The sequence below is a fragment of the Pleuronectes platessa genome, chromosome 14 (genome assembly GCF_947347685.1).
Source record: "Pleuronectes platessa chromosome 14, fPlePla1.1, whole genome shotgun sequence".
NCBI lineage: Eukaryota > Metazoa > Chordata > Actinopteri > Pleuronectiformes > Pleuronectidae > Pleuronectes > Pleuronectes platessa.
This window is the reverse complement of record NC_070639.1, coordinates 1,152,821-1,167,045: the sequence shown is the minus strand read 5'-3', so window position 1 is coordinate 1,167,045 and position 14,225 is coordinate 1,152,821. Positions and strand designations below refer to the sequence as shown.

Genomic DNA, 14,225 nt, shown 5'->3' with positions numbered 1-14,225 from the left:
TACTATAGTTGCCCAAAAAGGGCAAACCGGTTAGAGACAGCGTTTCGGGTTTGTATATTGATGCAGCAGTACTATATTTATTCAACAGACAAATAACAACGTGCCCATAAAATAACCTGGAATTCATTCTTATCCCAACCTTGTCCTGAACAGTGAATATAGAGTACACTGGTACTATACAAAAGGGTTCCACGATTTAATAATGTGAAACTGAAAAATTCCTTTGTGCAACAGTCAATCTGAAATATTGAACTTAATCTCCCATCCTCTTTGTTTCATATTGTTAAATGTGATGCCTTTTGTATTAACATTTTGTGATTTCAATGTTATGTTAAATTTATCTGTCCTAATTTTTGTTACTAGTGATGCTGGAAATGGAGCTGCTATATGACGCAAAACTAATTTCAGATGGGTTTTGACAATAGAAGTATCATCATCATCATCATCATCATCAGAAGAAGAATTCAGACTGGGAGGTTTGTATTAAAAGTTTGTTGAAAGTTTGTTCACAGAAATTACGTTAAAAGGAAAATCATACTAATACCTTCAAAAAACCAGGAAGCATAAACTGAAACAGAACAGGACATGTTACAATAACAAGGATAAACACTTGTATTCCTTCCCAAATGGAAATCCCTGATGAGTGATAAAGGGCATCATTTTCTGTTTTCCTTCTGCTAACGCCAATATTTCTCTATATTTCTATGGCTAATCGCTGATCTATAGTTAATCATTCACATACAGTATATCACTCCATACTCTCTGGTGATCTACTGACAGATTTTTCCTCTGCGTTTTTCTGCTTGAGCCCACACTTGCAGGCTAACAGGCTAGTCTATAAGCGATGGCTTCTCTCCCTCCCTCTTGCTCCACTGCTCTGCCCTGCTCCGAGCGTCCAACAGGGGTGGCCACTAGCCTTGACACCATAGCCGGTTGCCTATGGCGCAAAAGGTCGAGAGGGTGCCACAAGAGGCTTTTTTATGTTTTCTTGAAACAAAAAGTAGTTTCTTTGTTACTGTGGTAGTGGGGTGGGATCAGCGCCGGCTGCAGGAGTGAGAGATTGAGGATTTGGTTTGGAGAACGGTGCCAGGGAGGGGGTCAGATGTTAACAGGTGTTCCTTGACTTATATGTATATAAGATATTAAATTGTTGAAAACTCTTCGCTTCAGAAGGCTATGAAAAAAGAATGCTAGATTGTAAAGGATGTAAACGGATAAAAGTTCTGTATTTATATAGCGCTTTTCTAGTGTTGATGACCACACAAATCGCTTTCTATTTAGAGTTTATTGCCACTCCCCCATTAACACACATTCTACACACATTCTAAATCTACACATACATCTAAGAGCTTTCTCTGTTCTGAAACCAAGAATCACTAGTGAAGTTGTGTTGGCTCAAAGTAAGAGAGTTTGGTACCCCCAATACATGCACATAGATGTGGATGCACTAATTGTAAGTTGATTTGGATAAAAGTGTCTGCCAAATGACATGTAATGTAATGCACAATCCACACAGAATTAGTGCAGACACAAGTAAGGAGACATCTAGACAGATTAGTTTTTACTTGTGGCATAAAAACTATCATATAGCCATACATTACATTACATTTCATTTAGCTGACGTGCATTCAACCATGAGGGTACAAACCAAGAACAACAAGAATCAAGAAAGTACAATTTTATTGAAGAAGGCCAAACTACAAAGTACTATAGCTAAGTGCTACTAAATCGCTACTTTTTTATATTACGATTGGGGAGCTGGTTTCACCATTTAGGAGCCAGGGCAGCAAACAGTTGGGATTTTGTTGAGTGTTTAGATCGCAATGAGGGAGCCACAAGCGGATTGGCAGATGCAAAGCGGAGTGGACAGGCTGGGGTGTAAGGTTTGACCATGTCCTGAATGTATACTGGACCCCGATCCATTCACACCATGGTACGCAAGTACAAATATTTTGAAACGGATGCATGGAGCCACTGGTAACCAGTGACGGGAGCGTGAGTGAATTTAGGTAGGTGAAAGACCAGTCGAGGGTTGCATTCTTGATGAGCTGCAGAGGTCGGATGGCACTAGCAGGTAGACCAGCCAGGAGGGAGTTACAATAGCCTAGGCGTGAGATGACCAGAGCCTCGACCAGAACCTGCGCCGCCTTCTGAGTGAGAAGGGGTCGTATTCTCCTGATGTTGTGCAGCATGTATCTACAAGAAGGTGTTGTTGCAGTAATGTTGGCAGTAAGGGAGAGTTGACTGTCGAGTGTCACACCAAGGTTCCTGGCGGTCTGGTTGGGGGCTAACACGGAGTTGTCAAACCTAATAGTCAGGTTGTGGGTGAGAGAGCCTTTCCCTGGAGGAAAAAGTATTTTAGTCTTATAAAGGCTGGACATCCACTGAGAGATGTCAGTCAGACAGGCAGATATCCGTGCTGTTACCTGTGTTTCAGATTGCGGAAAAGAGAGGATTGGTTGTCATCAGCATAGCTGTGGTAGGAAACCCCATGTGAGTGGATGACAGAGCCGAGAGAGTTGGTGTACAGAGAGAAGAGGAGGGGACCAAGGACGGAACCTTGAGGGACCCCAGTAGTGAGAGGACAAGGTTCAGAGACAGATCCTCTCCAAGTTATCTGGTAAATGCCGTCGTTGAGGTAGGATGAAAGCAGGGAGAGAGGAGAGCCTGAGACAACAAGGTCCTGAAGGGAGGAAATAAGGATCTGGTGGTTCACTGCGTAAAATGCAGCAGAAAGGTCTAGAAGGATAAGGACAGAGAGGCTGCTCTAGCAGTGTGAAGTTGCTCAGAGACAGCAAGGATGGCAGTCTCAGTTGAGTGGCCTGCCTTGAAACCAGACTGGTGAGGGTCAAGAAGGTTGTTATGGTGGAGATAGGAGGAGAGTTGATTAAAGATGGCTCGCTCAAGGTTTTGGCAAGAAAGGGAAGAAGAGAGACAGGTCTGTAGTTGTTTACTTCAAACGGATTGAGGGTAGGTTTCTTCAGGAGAACTATTGTCTCATTCAGGGTGTTAGGGAAACAGCCAGTTGACAGGGAACTGTTGATAAAATGGGTGAGAAAAGGAAGGTCGTCAGGACTGAAGAATGTGAAATGGGATGGGGTCAAGGGGTCAAGTGATTGGGCGGGCAGAAGTTACCAAGGTAAGAACTTGGTAACCTCCAATTCGTGGCTGTCAAACCCTGTCAATCAAAGGGTAGCTGTGATTAGTCACGAAAAATCACCATTTCTAAATGCCCGAAAAATCTGCATTTTGTATATTATATGTATATTGTTGTTGGAACAGAAAGATAAAAGACAGAAGCCAGATATATACAATTAAAAATATTTGTTTCTATTTATGACTCGTCCAAAGGATAATTATTAAGATTGAAATATAAAATAAAATCAAACTAAAACGTACCACACCATAATTAAATCTGTCTTTCACTTTGTTTTGCCTCTAAGCAAATATAGGATGATTTTATGTAGATTTTTTTATCAAACTCAAAGATTTATCCTAAACTATTGAGGCATCTCAGCCTTTGCTCTTTCTTTCTTTTTTTGTGGCAAATATAGGATGTTGAATAAAACTGTTCCTTTCTTTTTTAAATCAAACAATAAAACAAAACCTTTACACAATTAATGTGAAATCTGAATCTGAGCCCATCTGTAGATTCAGTTTTGAGCCAGTTCACACTTATTCTCTTCTATTCAAAACTAATAGAAGAGAATAAAAACAACCCCAGGTTTCTCTTCAGCACTGTAGCCAGGCTGACAGAGAGTCACACCTCCACCGAACCCAGTATTCCTCGATCCCTAAATAGCAATATCTTTATGATCTTTTTTAATGATAAAATTCAAACTATTAGAAATAAAATCAACCATCTCCTGCCCTCAATTGGCACTAATACCCTCCCAACAACAGAGATCTCAGAAACGGCTGACAATCCTACCAATTACTTAGACAGCTTCTCTCTGATCACCTGTGATCAGTTTACCAAAATAATCTCAGGTTCTAAACCAACAACCTGTATCTTAGATCCCATTCCTACAAAATTACTTAAAGAAATTCTGCCCTTAATTGATAATTCGTTACCTAACATTATCAATCTGTCATTATCATCAGGTTATGTACCACAGTCTTTTAAAATAGCTGTCATCAAACCCCTACTCAAAAAACCCACCCTAGACCCAGGGGTTTTAGCCAATTACAGGCCAATATCTAATCTCCCTTTCATGTCTAAAATCTAAGAAAAAGTTGTAGCCAATCAGCTGTGTGAGTTTCTCCAGGAAAATAATATATATGAAGACTTTCAGTCGGGGTTTAGAGCCAATCACAGTACAGAGACAGCCTTGGCAAAAGTCACTAATGACCTTTTAATAGCCTCAGATCAGGGACTTGTGTCGGTCCTCGTTCTGTTAGATCTCAGTGCAGCATTCGACACAATTGACCATCAAATTTTATTACAAAGACTCAAACAGTTAATTAACATTAATGGAACCGCCCTTAACTGGTTTAAATCGTATTTTTCTGATCGCTCCCAATTCGTGCCCTGTGGAACCCCATGGTGTTCCACAGGGCTCTGTGCTCGGCCCAATTTTATTCTCATTATATATGCTTCCACTAGGAAACATTATCAGGACACACTCGGTAAATTTCCACTGCTATGCGGATGACACCCAGTTATATTTGTCAATAAAACCTGAACAAAGTAATCAATTAACTAAACTTCGAACATGTCTCAAGGACATAAAAACCTGGATGACCCGCAATTTTCTCTTATTAAACTCAGACAAAACAGAGGTTATAATACTTGGCCCCAAACACCTTAGAGATACATTATCTAATGATATAGCTGCGCTAGACGACATTGCCCTTGCTTCCAATGAAACAGTCAGGAACTTGGGAGTGATCTTTGATCCTGATTTATCCTTATTATACTATTGTAATTCATTATTATCAGGCTCCAGCAGTAAGTCGTTAAAGACTCTACAGCTTGTCCAAAATGCCGCAGCACGTGTCCTGACGAGAACAAAGAGAAGAGAGCACATTTCTCCAGTATTAGCATCGCTACACTGGCTTCCAGTTAAATCTAGAATAGAATTTAAAATTCTCCTCCTCACCTTCAAGGCCCTTAATAATATAGCGCCTTTTTACCTTAAAGAGCTGTTAGTACCTTATAAACCCACTAGAGCACTCTGCTCCCAGAATTCAAGCCTACTTTTTGTCCCTAAAGTCTCTAAAAGTAGAGTAGGAGCCAGAGCTTTTAGCCATCAAGCCCCTCGGCTGTGGAATAATCTACCACTTTCAGTTCGGGAGGCAGACACCATCTTTTCGTTTAAGAGTAGGCTCAACACCTTCCTTTTTGATAAAGCTTATAGTTAGAGCTAATTAGTGTGCCAGAACGTTACTTGTTCTATTTTATTACACATGACACACGGAGCTTCTCTTTCCAGCTTCTCCTTCCTCTTCTCCATCCCTATCCCCCTTCCCCGGAATCCCTTTGCTTTATCACCCGCAGATCCAGGGCCTCTGTGGCCACACCATGGATTGCGGTTTGTGAATCGCGGTATTGGATCCAGTGTGGCGGATTCTGAGTCATGTGGGCTGATCGTGGTGCTGGTGGCGGACCCTGTGTCGTGTTGGCATTGGGCACGGGCGGTGGACCAGGACCGCGGTGGTGGCTTGTGATGGGTCCTGGTGGGCGGCGTTGGACGGTGACTGAGGACAGGAGTGGCGTCTGGTCTGGATGGTGGATCGTGGTCTGGATGGTTGATGACCATGGACTGTGATTGCAGCGGGACTGCTTGGCATATCATGTTGGGGTTGTCCTTCGGGATGTCTACCCTCATCAAATGCTGCTAGAGACTTTGATTATTGATGATGTTCTCCTACACGTGGCATCTATTGCACTTCTGTTCGTCCTGGGAGAGGGATCCCTCACATGTGGATCTCTCTGAGGTTTCTACGTATTTTTACCCTGTTAAAAGGGTTTTTAGTAGTTTTTCCTTACTCTTGCTGAGGGTTAAGGACAGAGGATGTCACACCCTATTAAAGCCCTATGAGACGAATTGTAATTTGTGAATATGGGCTATACAAATAAAATTTGATTGATTGATTGATTGAAAAGAGTTCAGTTCATGCAGATGAAAATGAACTAGTTCACGTTCATAGTTCATCTTTTTTTGGGATGATTTATGTGACAAAAGTACGGCCATATGTTTGTTTATGAATCAATGGTGTCACTCTGCTTATTATAACACTGAGTACTGACTTAGAGCGTCACATCTCGTGTTGTACTGAGCACAAAATGTTGACGAGTCATTTTCATGATGTTTAAATGCAGCCTCATAAACTCTGGCGGGAATCAAACATACGCTAAGTTACTTAATGTACTGATCGGGTCCTGATAACTAGTGATGAGTGTTTGCTAGTTCAAGTGAGAGCGGAGTGGAGGAGGACACAGGAACTCCAGCTTGGTTTAAAACAACTGCAGCTTCCGCTCTGATCATGACGAAGCTGCGCTGATCACTGTGTAGCTGAGACCGGAGAAACTCTGTATTTCACTGTTTTTCTATAAAGTCATTTATCGGCTGCTTAATGCGAAACGAGCTTTGATCTCACTGCATTTGTCTCTCTGAGCAAATGAGTCGAGGAGGAGGGTATGGGTACATGGAGCGGGTCATTCTGAGCATGCGTTAAAAAAATCAACGCTCTAATTCCACAAATTAATCATCCCGCGCTCACATGTTAATTTTAACAGCCCTAATATTTAGAAATAATTGCAAAGCAGATTTGTAAAAAGAGTATTAAAATACAAAATAAAGATCCAACAGAAATATTCTAATAACAATAATAATGACTGCTTGACCTAACACCCCACCACAGTGGCAATAGTTGTTGTATTATAAGAAGATTCCAGAGGGCCTGGAAAGGAAACTCAGAGGCCAGGAATGAAGCCTGTGGGTCAGTGAACTCATCTCTGATCCTCCAAACAGAGCAGCTATCAGTTTCCCTGACCTAAAAGGCATGTTTCTAATTATTAAATATCTAAAATGCTGCCTTAGCATTTTAAACATGGCATAATACCGTAGTGTCCTCCTGGTACTGCATTAACATTTTTAATGCAGTATGCCTACGTCGGTCAGCACTATGTGCTCCTTCAGACTCAATCTTTTAAGTCTCTGAAGACAAGAAAGGAAAAACATAGATAAGGCTTTATTATTAGCATGATATAATGTTGATAATGCTGGTTAACAACTACCATTAAACAAGAAGAAGAATCCTCCCTCCTCTTATTTTCCCACATAAAACCACAGTGCAGCAGTTCAGGTGCAGTGTGGATGGTAACCCCCCTAGCTAAAAAAAATGAAGGTAAAGGTTCAGGCATTCCAGGCCTGATGGGCAGAAGACTATGGCTTTGTCTTTTGTTAAATATTCCCATATCAGATAGAAGTGTTTCATCGAAGAAATGTCATGGCGCAGCAAAGAGCTTGGTTAAAATATGCCGTTATATTTAGCTTTGCAGCGTAGACGTGAACGACATACCATGCTCTGCAAACACAGGCATGACGCGTATGTAGATAGCAATGACATTAGGTTGTGCTCCCACAATGATTTGGTTCTGTTCCTACCTTCTTTGGCCCCCCGCCCCCCACCAGTGCACACACACTTCTGTGGCTTGCTCCATTTCATTAAACTATTAATTATTTCATAATCTCAATAACTTAAATATAATAGGCAACTTACCTCAATTCTTTCTTAAATTGTCGATGCTGGGGCATTGAAACCATTTTGAGAGACCTTGCAGTGGAGAAGTGGCTGTCCAGTTCCACCACAATTTTGCAAGGTCATGTATAATGCTAGGGAATTGTTTAGCATTGTGTTTTGCAGTTATTTTTGTAGGCAAATGAGCGCGATTCTCAATACTGTAAAGCCATCATGTGATGACGTGTCAAGTCACGCCTGAAGTATGATTACCTCAGTCAGTCGGAATAGCGTTTAATGGTTTAATACAGAAACATTTTATAATATAGACTTTCGTTGAATTTGTGTCAACTACTGTGATCGCAAGAAAGCCATTTTATGGTCCTTAATTTTTACTTGTGCATGTAATTATCCAGTGAATGTCGATTGAGGCAACACTGGCCACTGTTCAACAAAGGTACACAGGCTAACTTACCATTTGAACAAGCAGATGTATCACAAACTGAACATTATTCTTTAATCAGCATTTAATGCTCACAGGACCTGGTTTTGCAGGGCCCATAGATGGCCTCTTAGGGTCTTGGTTTCCTGACTGTTGTTCTGGATGAGAGTTTTAAAGTCTTCATGCTGATCCCTATCCGGAGCAATGTGATTGTCTGTCAACTTTTCCATCCTAGCCCCTGACAGTGAAGACTCCAATATGAAAACTGGGACAGAGAGAGAACAAATAGTCAGTAACATTCAGTTCACCTGTACAGAGAATATATAGAATTATATCCTAATGAATATTATTTGAATACACTTGTACCTTTATAAAGGAGAAAGGCATTGAGGGCAGTCTGCAAGATCAGGTAAACGACAACCACATTAAAACACCACTGTCTTCTGGGCCTAGCTGGCTTCAGATCTGAAACACAAACATTGAACCTTTGAAACAATAGAATTAAATCTGTGTCATGCAGAAAACTTGCATCTCGGTAAAGTGAATTCAGGAAACAGAAAATAGCCTGGTTCACCCTGATGATACAAATGCTTTTATAAATTTGAAAAGCTCTGGGCATGAAACGTTTGGACAAGCAGTGGAAAAGGCCAGCTCTCATTTACAATAAAGAGCTGTGTCTATAATGACCTACATTTCTTTCTGTTGGCATTCGACCAAACTGCCTTTGACTGAATGGTAAACTACTGTCCACTCTGAAGGGTTCAGAGGTCCCTGTGTGTGAAAGTAAGTACATAGCTGTACAGATATGGACTGAAAAAGCTGTATCATACAGACGCATCTGTGTGTTGTTAAGAACATCATGGTATGCTGCAGCCGAATTAATACTTCACTTCCTGCCTCTGCCTGAATAATTATGAGGATTGTTGCTTAGCTGCATTGTGAATATGTGAAAGGCAAACTCTAGCTAAACTCCAGACCCAATTTTCAAGACTTTACCCACATGTAATGTCTGTAAACGGCTTATGAGTGAATGAACATGGAATATGGAACTGGCATTCCTTAACTTGATCCATTAACTTTTGAAATATTGCAGGTGCTCTGGCCGTGACGCAACATTCTTCGGCAGCCTGTAAGGAGTGTTGGTCTCTCCTACCGGCATTTTGAGGACTTTACCCCTTTCGCTGTCATCCACTTGGCCTGTACAATCCAGTTTGGTACACTTCGTCTGCTTATCTTGCCTTCCTTCTGGTAGGGATCTGATTTTGAGTGGCCAAGATGCAGTCGCGTAGCTCTGCGCTCCAAACTCATTCAAATTCGTCTCTGAGAGCATCGTCCAAAAATGTCCCAAACTGTTAGCTTCCTTAAACTAGCCATATACTCGCTTATGGGGTCATCTGGTCTCTGTTTCCTCATGTTAAACTGCTATGAAATTTGCCTTTGGCACAAAGTGTGTGCACCTTAATTAATTTAGGACCGGCAACTTTTTATCGGACGGCCACAATGGCTCTCACAAGTCCATCAGGAGGGTGTGGTTCTCTGCCCACAACAGTCAGGAAAACAGCTTTTGACTTTGTATCACCTTAAGTCAACCCATTTGCCATGAAGAAATTTACTAACCTTTCAAATAGGTTTCAAATATTTCTAAATTTTTTTCAAAGTACAAATCTTCACTGTTTACGAATGCTGCTGCCAGTTTTAACCCCGATTCACTCTAAGGAAGATCCCATCTTCATTGCCAAATGTGTGTTGTCTCGAACTAGAGGATTAATGGGATCAGCTTCATATTAGGGCAGTGTAATCAAATCACCTTCAAGATGAAAAGTTGTTCAATTTGTGAGGTTTCCTTGAATGACGTGTCGGTGGCGTGACAAAGTTTGATGTTTCATCTTAAAACTGGAAGTTCTTGAAACTTGACTATATATTTTCCATTCTGCACCAAACTTCCAAATCCAGCTGAAAATTGGTACAAAGAATGTGAACGCTTTCTGTTTTCGTTGAATGCTGTTGCCATGACCACACAGCGCATGATGATGCTTGCATTTTTGGCAGGCTAAACATGCATGAGAACTCAAGAAACTGGGCAAAAACTCATTGGAAATAAGAAAAATCTATATGGGCCTTCTGTATACATTTTTAAGTCTCAACTGTGCAATTTTCCTCTGTCTGTACATTATGAAAGGCTCATGTAAAATATATTCACTGTAAATATCCTCACACTTGTGATAGAAATTCTACTCATAAGGGCAATGATTGATATTGATGTTTTCGAAAGATAACAAATGTTGCCTGAGAAGTCAGGGTTGCACTCATGACTGTTATGTGACATCCTCACTGACGAGGTCACCAAACAAAGATTTAACAGAACAGAGGATTTGTGTTTGTAAACTACTCAAGGGATCTTGAAAAACAGATGCTACATTCCAAAGGTCTGGGAAAGATTAGGTGACAGGATATGGGTCACCTATTGCTTAACATGAAAGAGGTTGATCAATAACATTTATCTCCTCTCTAGGAGGGGCTTGGAGATGTATAAAGTGTTGCTTTTCCTGTATGTCATTGCTCATTGTATGAAATCCATTCCATGGTCTTGTACATTGATGCCCATCTGCAGATGTAGAATAAACTTCCAGAAAGACATTGTAATGACTTGTGCTTGACTATTGAGAAATTCCCATGACACACTGCATATATTGATTCCTGTCTCTACACTGTAAATACTAGTTTAATTACATTGATACGTTTCTATATTTCTAATGTTTTTTTACTCTTGCTGCTATAACACTGCAAATCAACCCATTGTGGCAGTAACAAAAGACTTCTTAATCTTAATTCCATCCACAAAACTAAATTCACCTCAGACATGGCCGAACTGTGGACATGAACCTGCTGGCCATTCCTCATGAATGCTTTGAATAACCTGTTGCAGTTCTGTGTCTGGAGAGGCTGTTAGCTAGTACCACTGCTTTCCTGGAGTGTTTCCAGTGTTCCCCCTCAGCTTGTAGGTGAACTGCACCAATACGATCTTTTGAGGCATCAGTGGACAATTTTATCCTCCTTGTGTGGTCATAAAATGTCAACATGGGTGCAGTGGTCAGTGTGATCTTTAGTTTTTGCCACTCACGCTCATGTTTGGCTGTCCATTTAAACTCACAGTCATTGTATAGGAGCCTAGGGATGCATGACGTTTTTGTAGTCAGGTTGAGAATGAATTTAACTATGAAGTTGACCAGCCTCATGAACACGAACGTGTTATAAACTTCTGCAGCCTGTGGTGGCCCTGCTATTGTTAGCAGCAATGCTACCTTCCTAGCATCTGGCTTTGTCTCAAGTCCCAATGCTACAATGTAATGGTAGAATTTCGGTTTGAAGGTGTGCCATTTCTGGTCGATATTCCCCATTAGTTTCAAGCTGTTGCTGGATTTAATCAATGTATCTTTTAAAAGCAGCTTAAATAAACTTAATTTAGGTGTAGTATTATACCTTTAACTTAAATAGCATTGATAATTACACCACATTTGGCATTCTTTCCTTGACAGAATATTATCTACAGGAAATCATATGGAGCTCATCGCTGTCAAAAAAACAAAGAGCAATATAGAAGGCCAGTGCCCTGCATGGCAACATAAACCAAGTTTCCACTCAAAGTCTAGTTGTCCTGCTCTGGGTTGGACTTAGTAGTAATGCTTTTAGTTTTAAGCCTACAGTTACATTATTACAGTTATATTATACAAATATAGAAATAATTCAAATTTTTAGAATTAGTTTTGCAATTCCTTGTGAATCATATCATAAAAAGTACATTTATTGATATGATTATGAAAAACAGTAATGCATTACTATTATTTATTGGCTGTAAATCTGTTTTTGTCTTCTTATTTATTATGAGTTTTGGAATGGTTAAATTTAAATTAAATTTTTTAATTTTTTATTCAATCGGTCAATTTATTCACAGATTAATATTTAACAGTGTAAAAAGTGTTATTTCTTGGTGGCAGCATTCAAACTCAGCTTTTAGCCTTATTTTTAAATTGTCTTTTATTTAATTTGGTCCCGGTTTTGCCATTAGTCTCGGACTTTCTGTCTTTTCTCTTCCCACAGTCAAAAACATGCAGATTAGTGTGAATGTGAAAGAGAATGGTTGTTTGTCTCTGTATGTTGGTCCTGCGATACAATGGTGACCTGTTCAGGGCGTAGCCTGCCTCTCGCCCAATGGACCAAAAGGGATTTAGATGGTTTAGATAATCTGTTTGATCATCTGTATTTAAATAGCGCTTAGTGTCGATGACCACTCAAATCACTTTACAGTACAGTTTTAGCCATTCACCGAGTCTCACACATTCATACAATGCATCTATGGGCACTTTTTCTGAGAACATCACAGTCATCATGGGCAATTTGGGGCCCAGCATTTTGCTCGATGACACTTTGATCTCACCCTACACACTGCCCTATCCCACCTGGACCTGAGGGACACATATGTGAGAATGCTGTACATTGACTACAGTTCAGCATTCAATACCATCATGCCCCTGAAGCTCGTCACCTATGCCTGGTATGGCAGCTGCACCGCTCTGAACTGTAAGCCAAGCACATTACCAGGAAGGAGCTGCCATCCATTGAGGACCTCTACACCTAGTGGCGTAGGAAGAGGGCCAACCGGCCAATTAAAGACCCCTCTCAACCCAGCCATAAACTGTTCTGCCTGCTGCCATTTGGCCGACGGTACTGCAACATCTGTGCCTGAACAACCAGGCCATAAAACTTTAAACTACTCAAATCTGGTATAATTCCTCCAAACTCTGCACCTTACAATATTTGCACTACTTTTTTAGATGTATATCATTATTTTAATACTTTAGTTGTATTTATTTGATAAAAAAATTATATTCTATTTTTTAATATTTTTGCTTTTGTAATTGCTTTTGTAATTTTTTCAGCATGGCTAGAAGGGAGCCTGTGACCCAAGCACTTCATTGCCAGTGACTGTTAAATGTTATTGTTGTGCACATGACAATAAAATCTTGAGTCTCTGGCATGCAGAAGGGGAAGACGGGGATCCAAACAAAGCCACAGATTGTTCTATTGAGATTGTATTCAAGGATTTGAAATTTAATTTAATGCCATGTTATTAAGATATATTATAAATATATAATATAAAATATACATGTTATTACTAATTAATACATGATTTTCACCCCAAACAAGATAAAATGATTCATTCAACGCCTGTAAATGCTCTATCTCAACTGAAAATGTTCAGAAGTTACAACCTCTCCCAGCCTATATGATGAATCATAACTGCACTTCACAGAGGTAATATGAGAATTGTTTTATACACATAGTAACAGCAGTAGCTGGATGTAATAATATTGTGGTTGTCAAGTTTCTCCCAAAAGTCTGAGTAAACTATATACCTTGATTACTTTCTGCCTCAGTACTCACCGACTGGCTGGAAACTGGAGAGATCACTTCTGCTCTGTGTCATGTCAAACAGCGGGTTATTCTGAGTGTATGAAACTCGATCCATTGTCTTGCCTGCTGATGTCTCTCTCTGTCTGACTCAAGAGTGACCTTCACTTTCCAGTTCAGAAGCCCTTACAACACTCTGTACACAGGAAAACACAATTCTAACCAGATTGCAACAGAGAGAAAGATCTGGAAACAGATTGCTGTAGGGGAAGGAACTGTTGAGAATTTTTAGCTGAGGTGGCCAAAATTCAGCAGCAAAACACCCTACAGTGTAGTGGTCAGTAACGATGATAACCTTATAATAACTTTAGTTATTTATTAGTTTTGAAGACTTTTGAACAGACTTAGAACGCTTTTTAACAGAAGAAAATCAAAGAGAGCACACAGTCATTATAAAAACAACAAAGTAAATAAATAGAACATACAGTCAAGATCAAAAATATATATCTAGAATAACCACCCTGCAGTTGTATGCCTCCGCCAATCAGTCCAGTTTCAGACCACATCATTTTTTACCATGACCTTTATCTTTGACCTCTTGAAATCTAATCATTTAATCGTTGAGTCCACGAGCCACTGATCAAAATACAAAATATAACAGCCCCCCACAATAACCCAATGGAGGGAT

The 14,225-nt window shown here is 40.2% G+C and overlaps 1 protein-coding gene across 1 annotated transcript in view; it reads right to left on the bottom strand.

The window, feature by feature from the left end:
- Positions 1-13,807, bottom strand: part of marco (macrophage receptor with collagenous structure) — a 31,741-nt gene extending 17,934 nt beyond the window's left edge. Inside the window, exons 1-3 of the mRNA XM_053439449.1 lie at positions 13,571-13,807; positions 8,495-8,593; positions 8,230-8,393 (exon numbers count right to left, since the gene is read on the bottom strand). Coding sequence (XP_053295424.1) covers positions 8,230-8,393; positions 8,495-8,593; positions 13,571-13,655 — 348 coding nt within the window. The 5' untranslated portion in view covers positions 13,656-13,807. The remainder of the gene's footprint in view (positions 1-8,229; positions 8,394-8,494; positions 8,594-13,570) is intronic.
- Between the last annotated feature and the right edge of the window lie 418 nt (positions 13,808-14,225).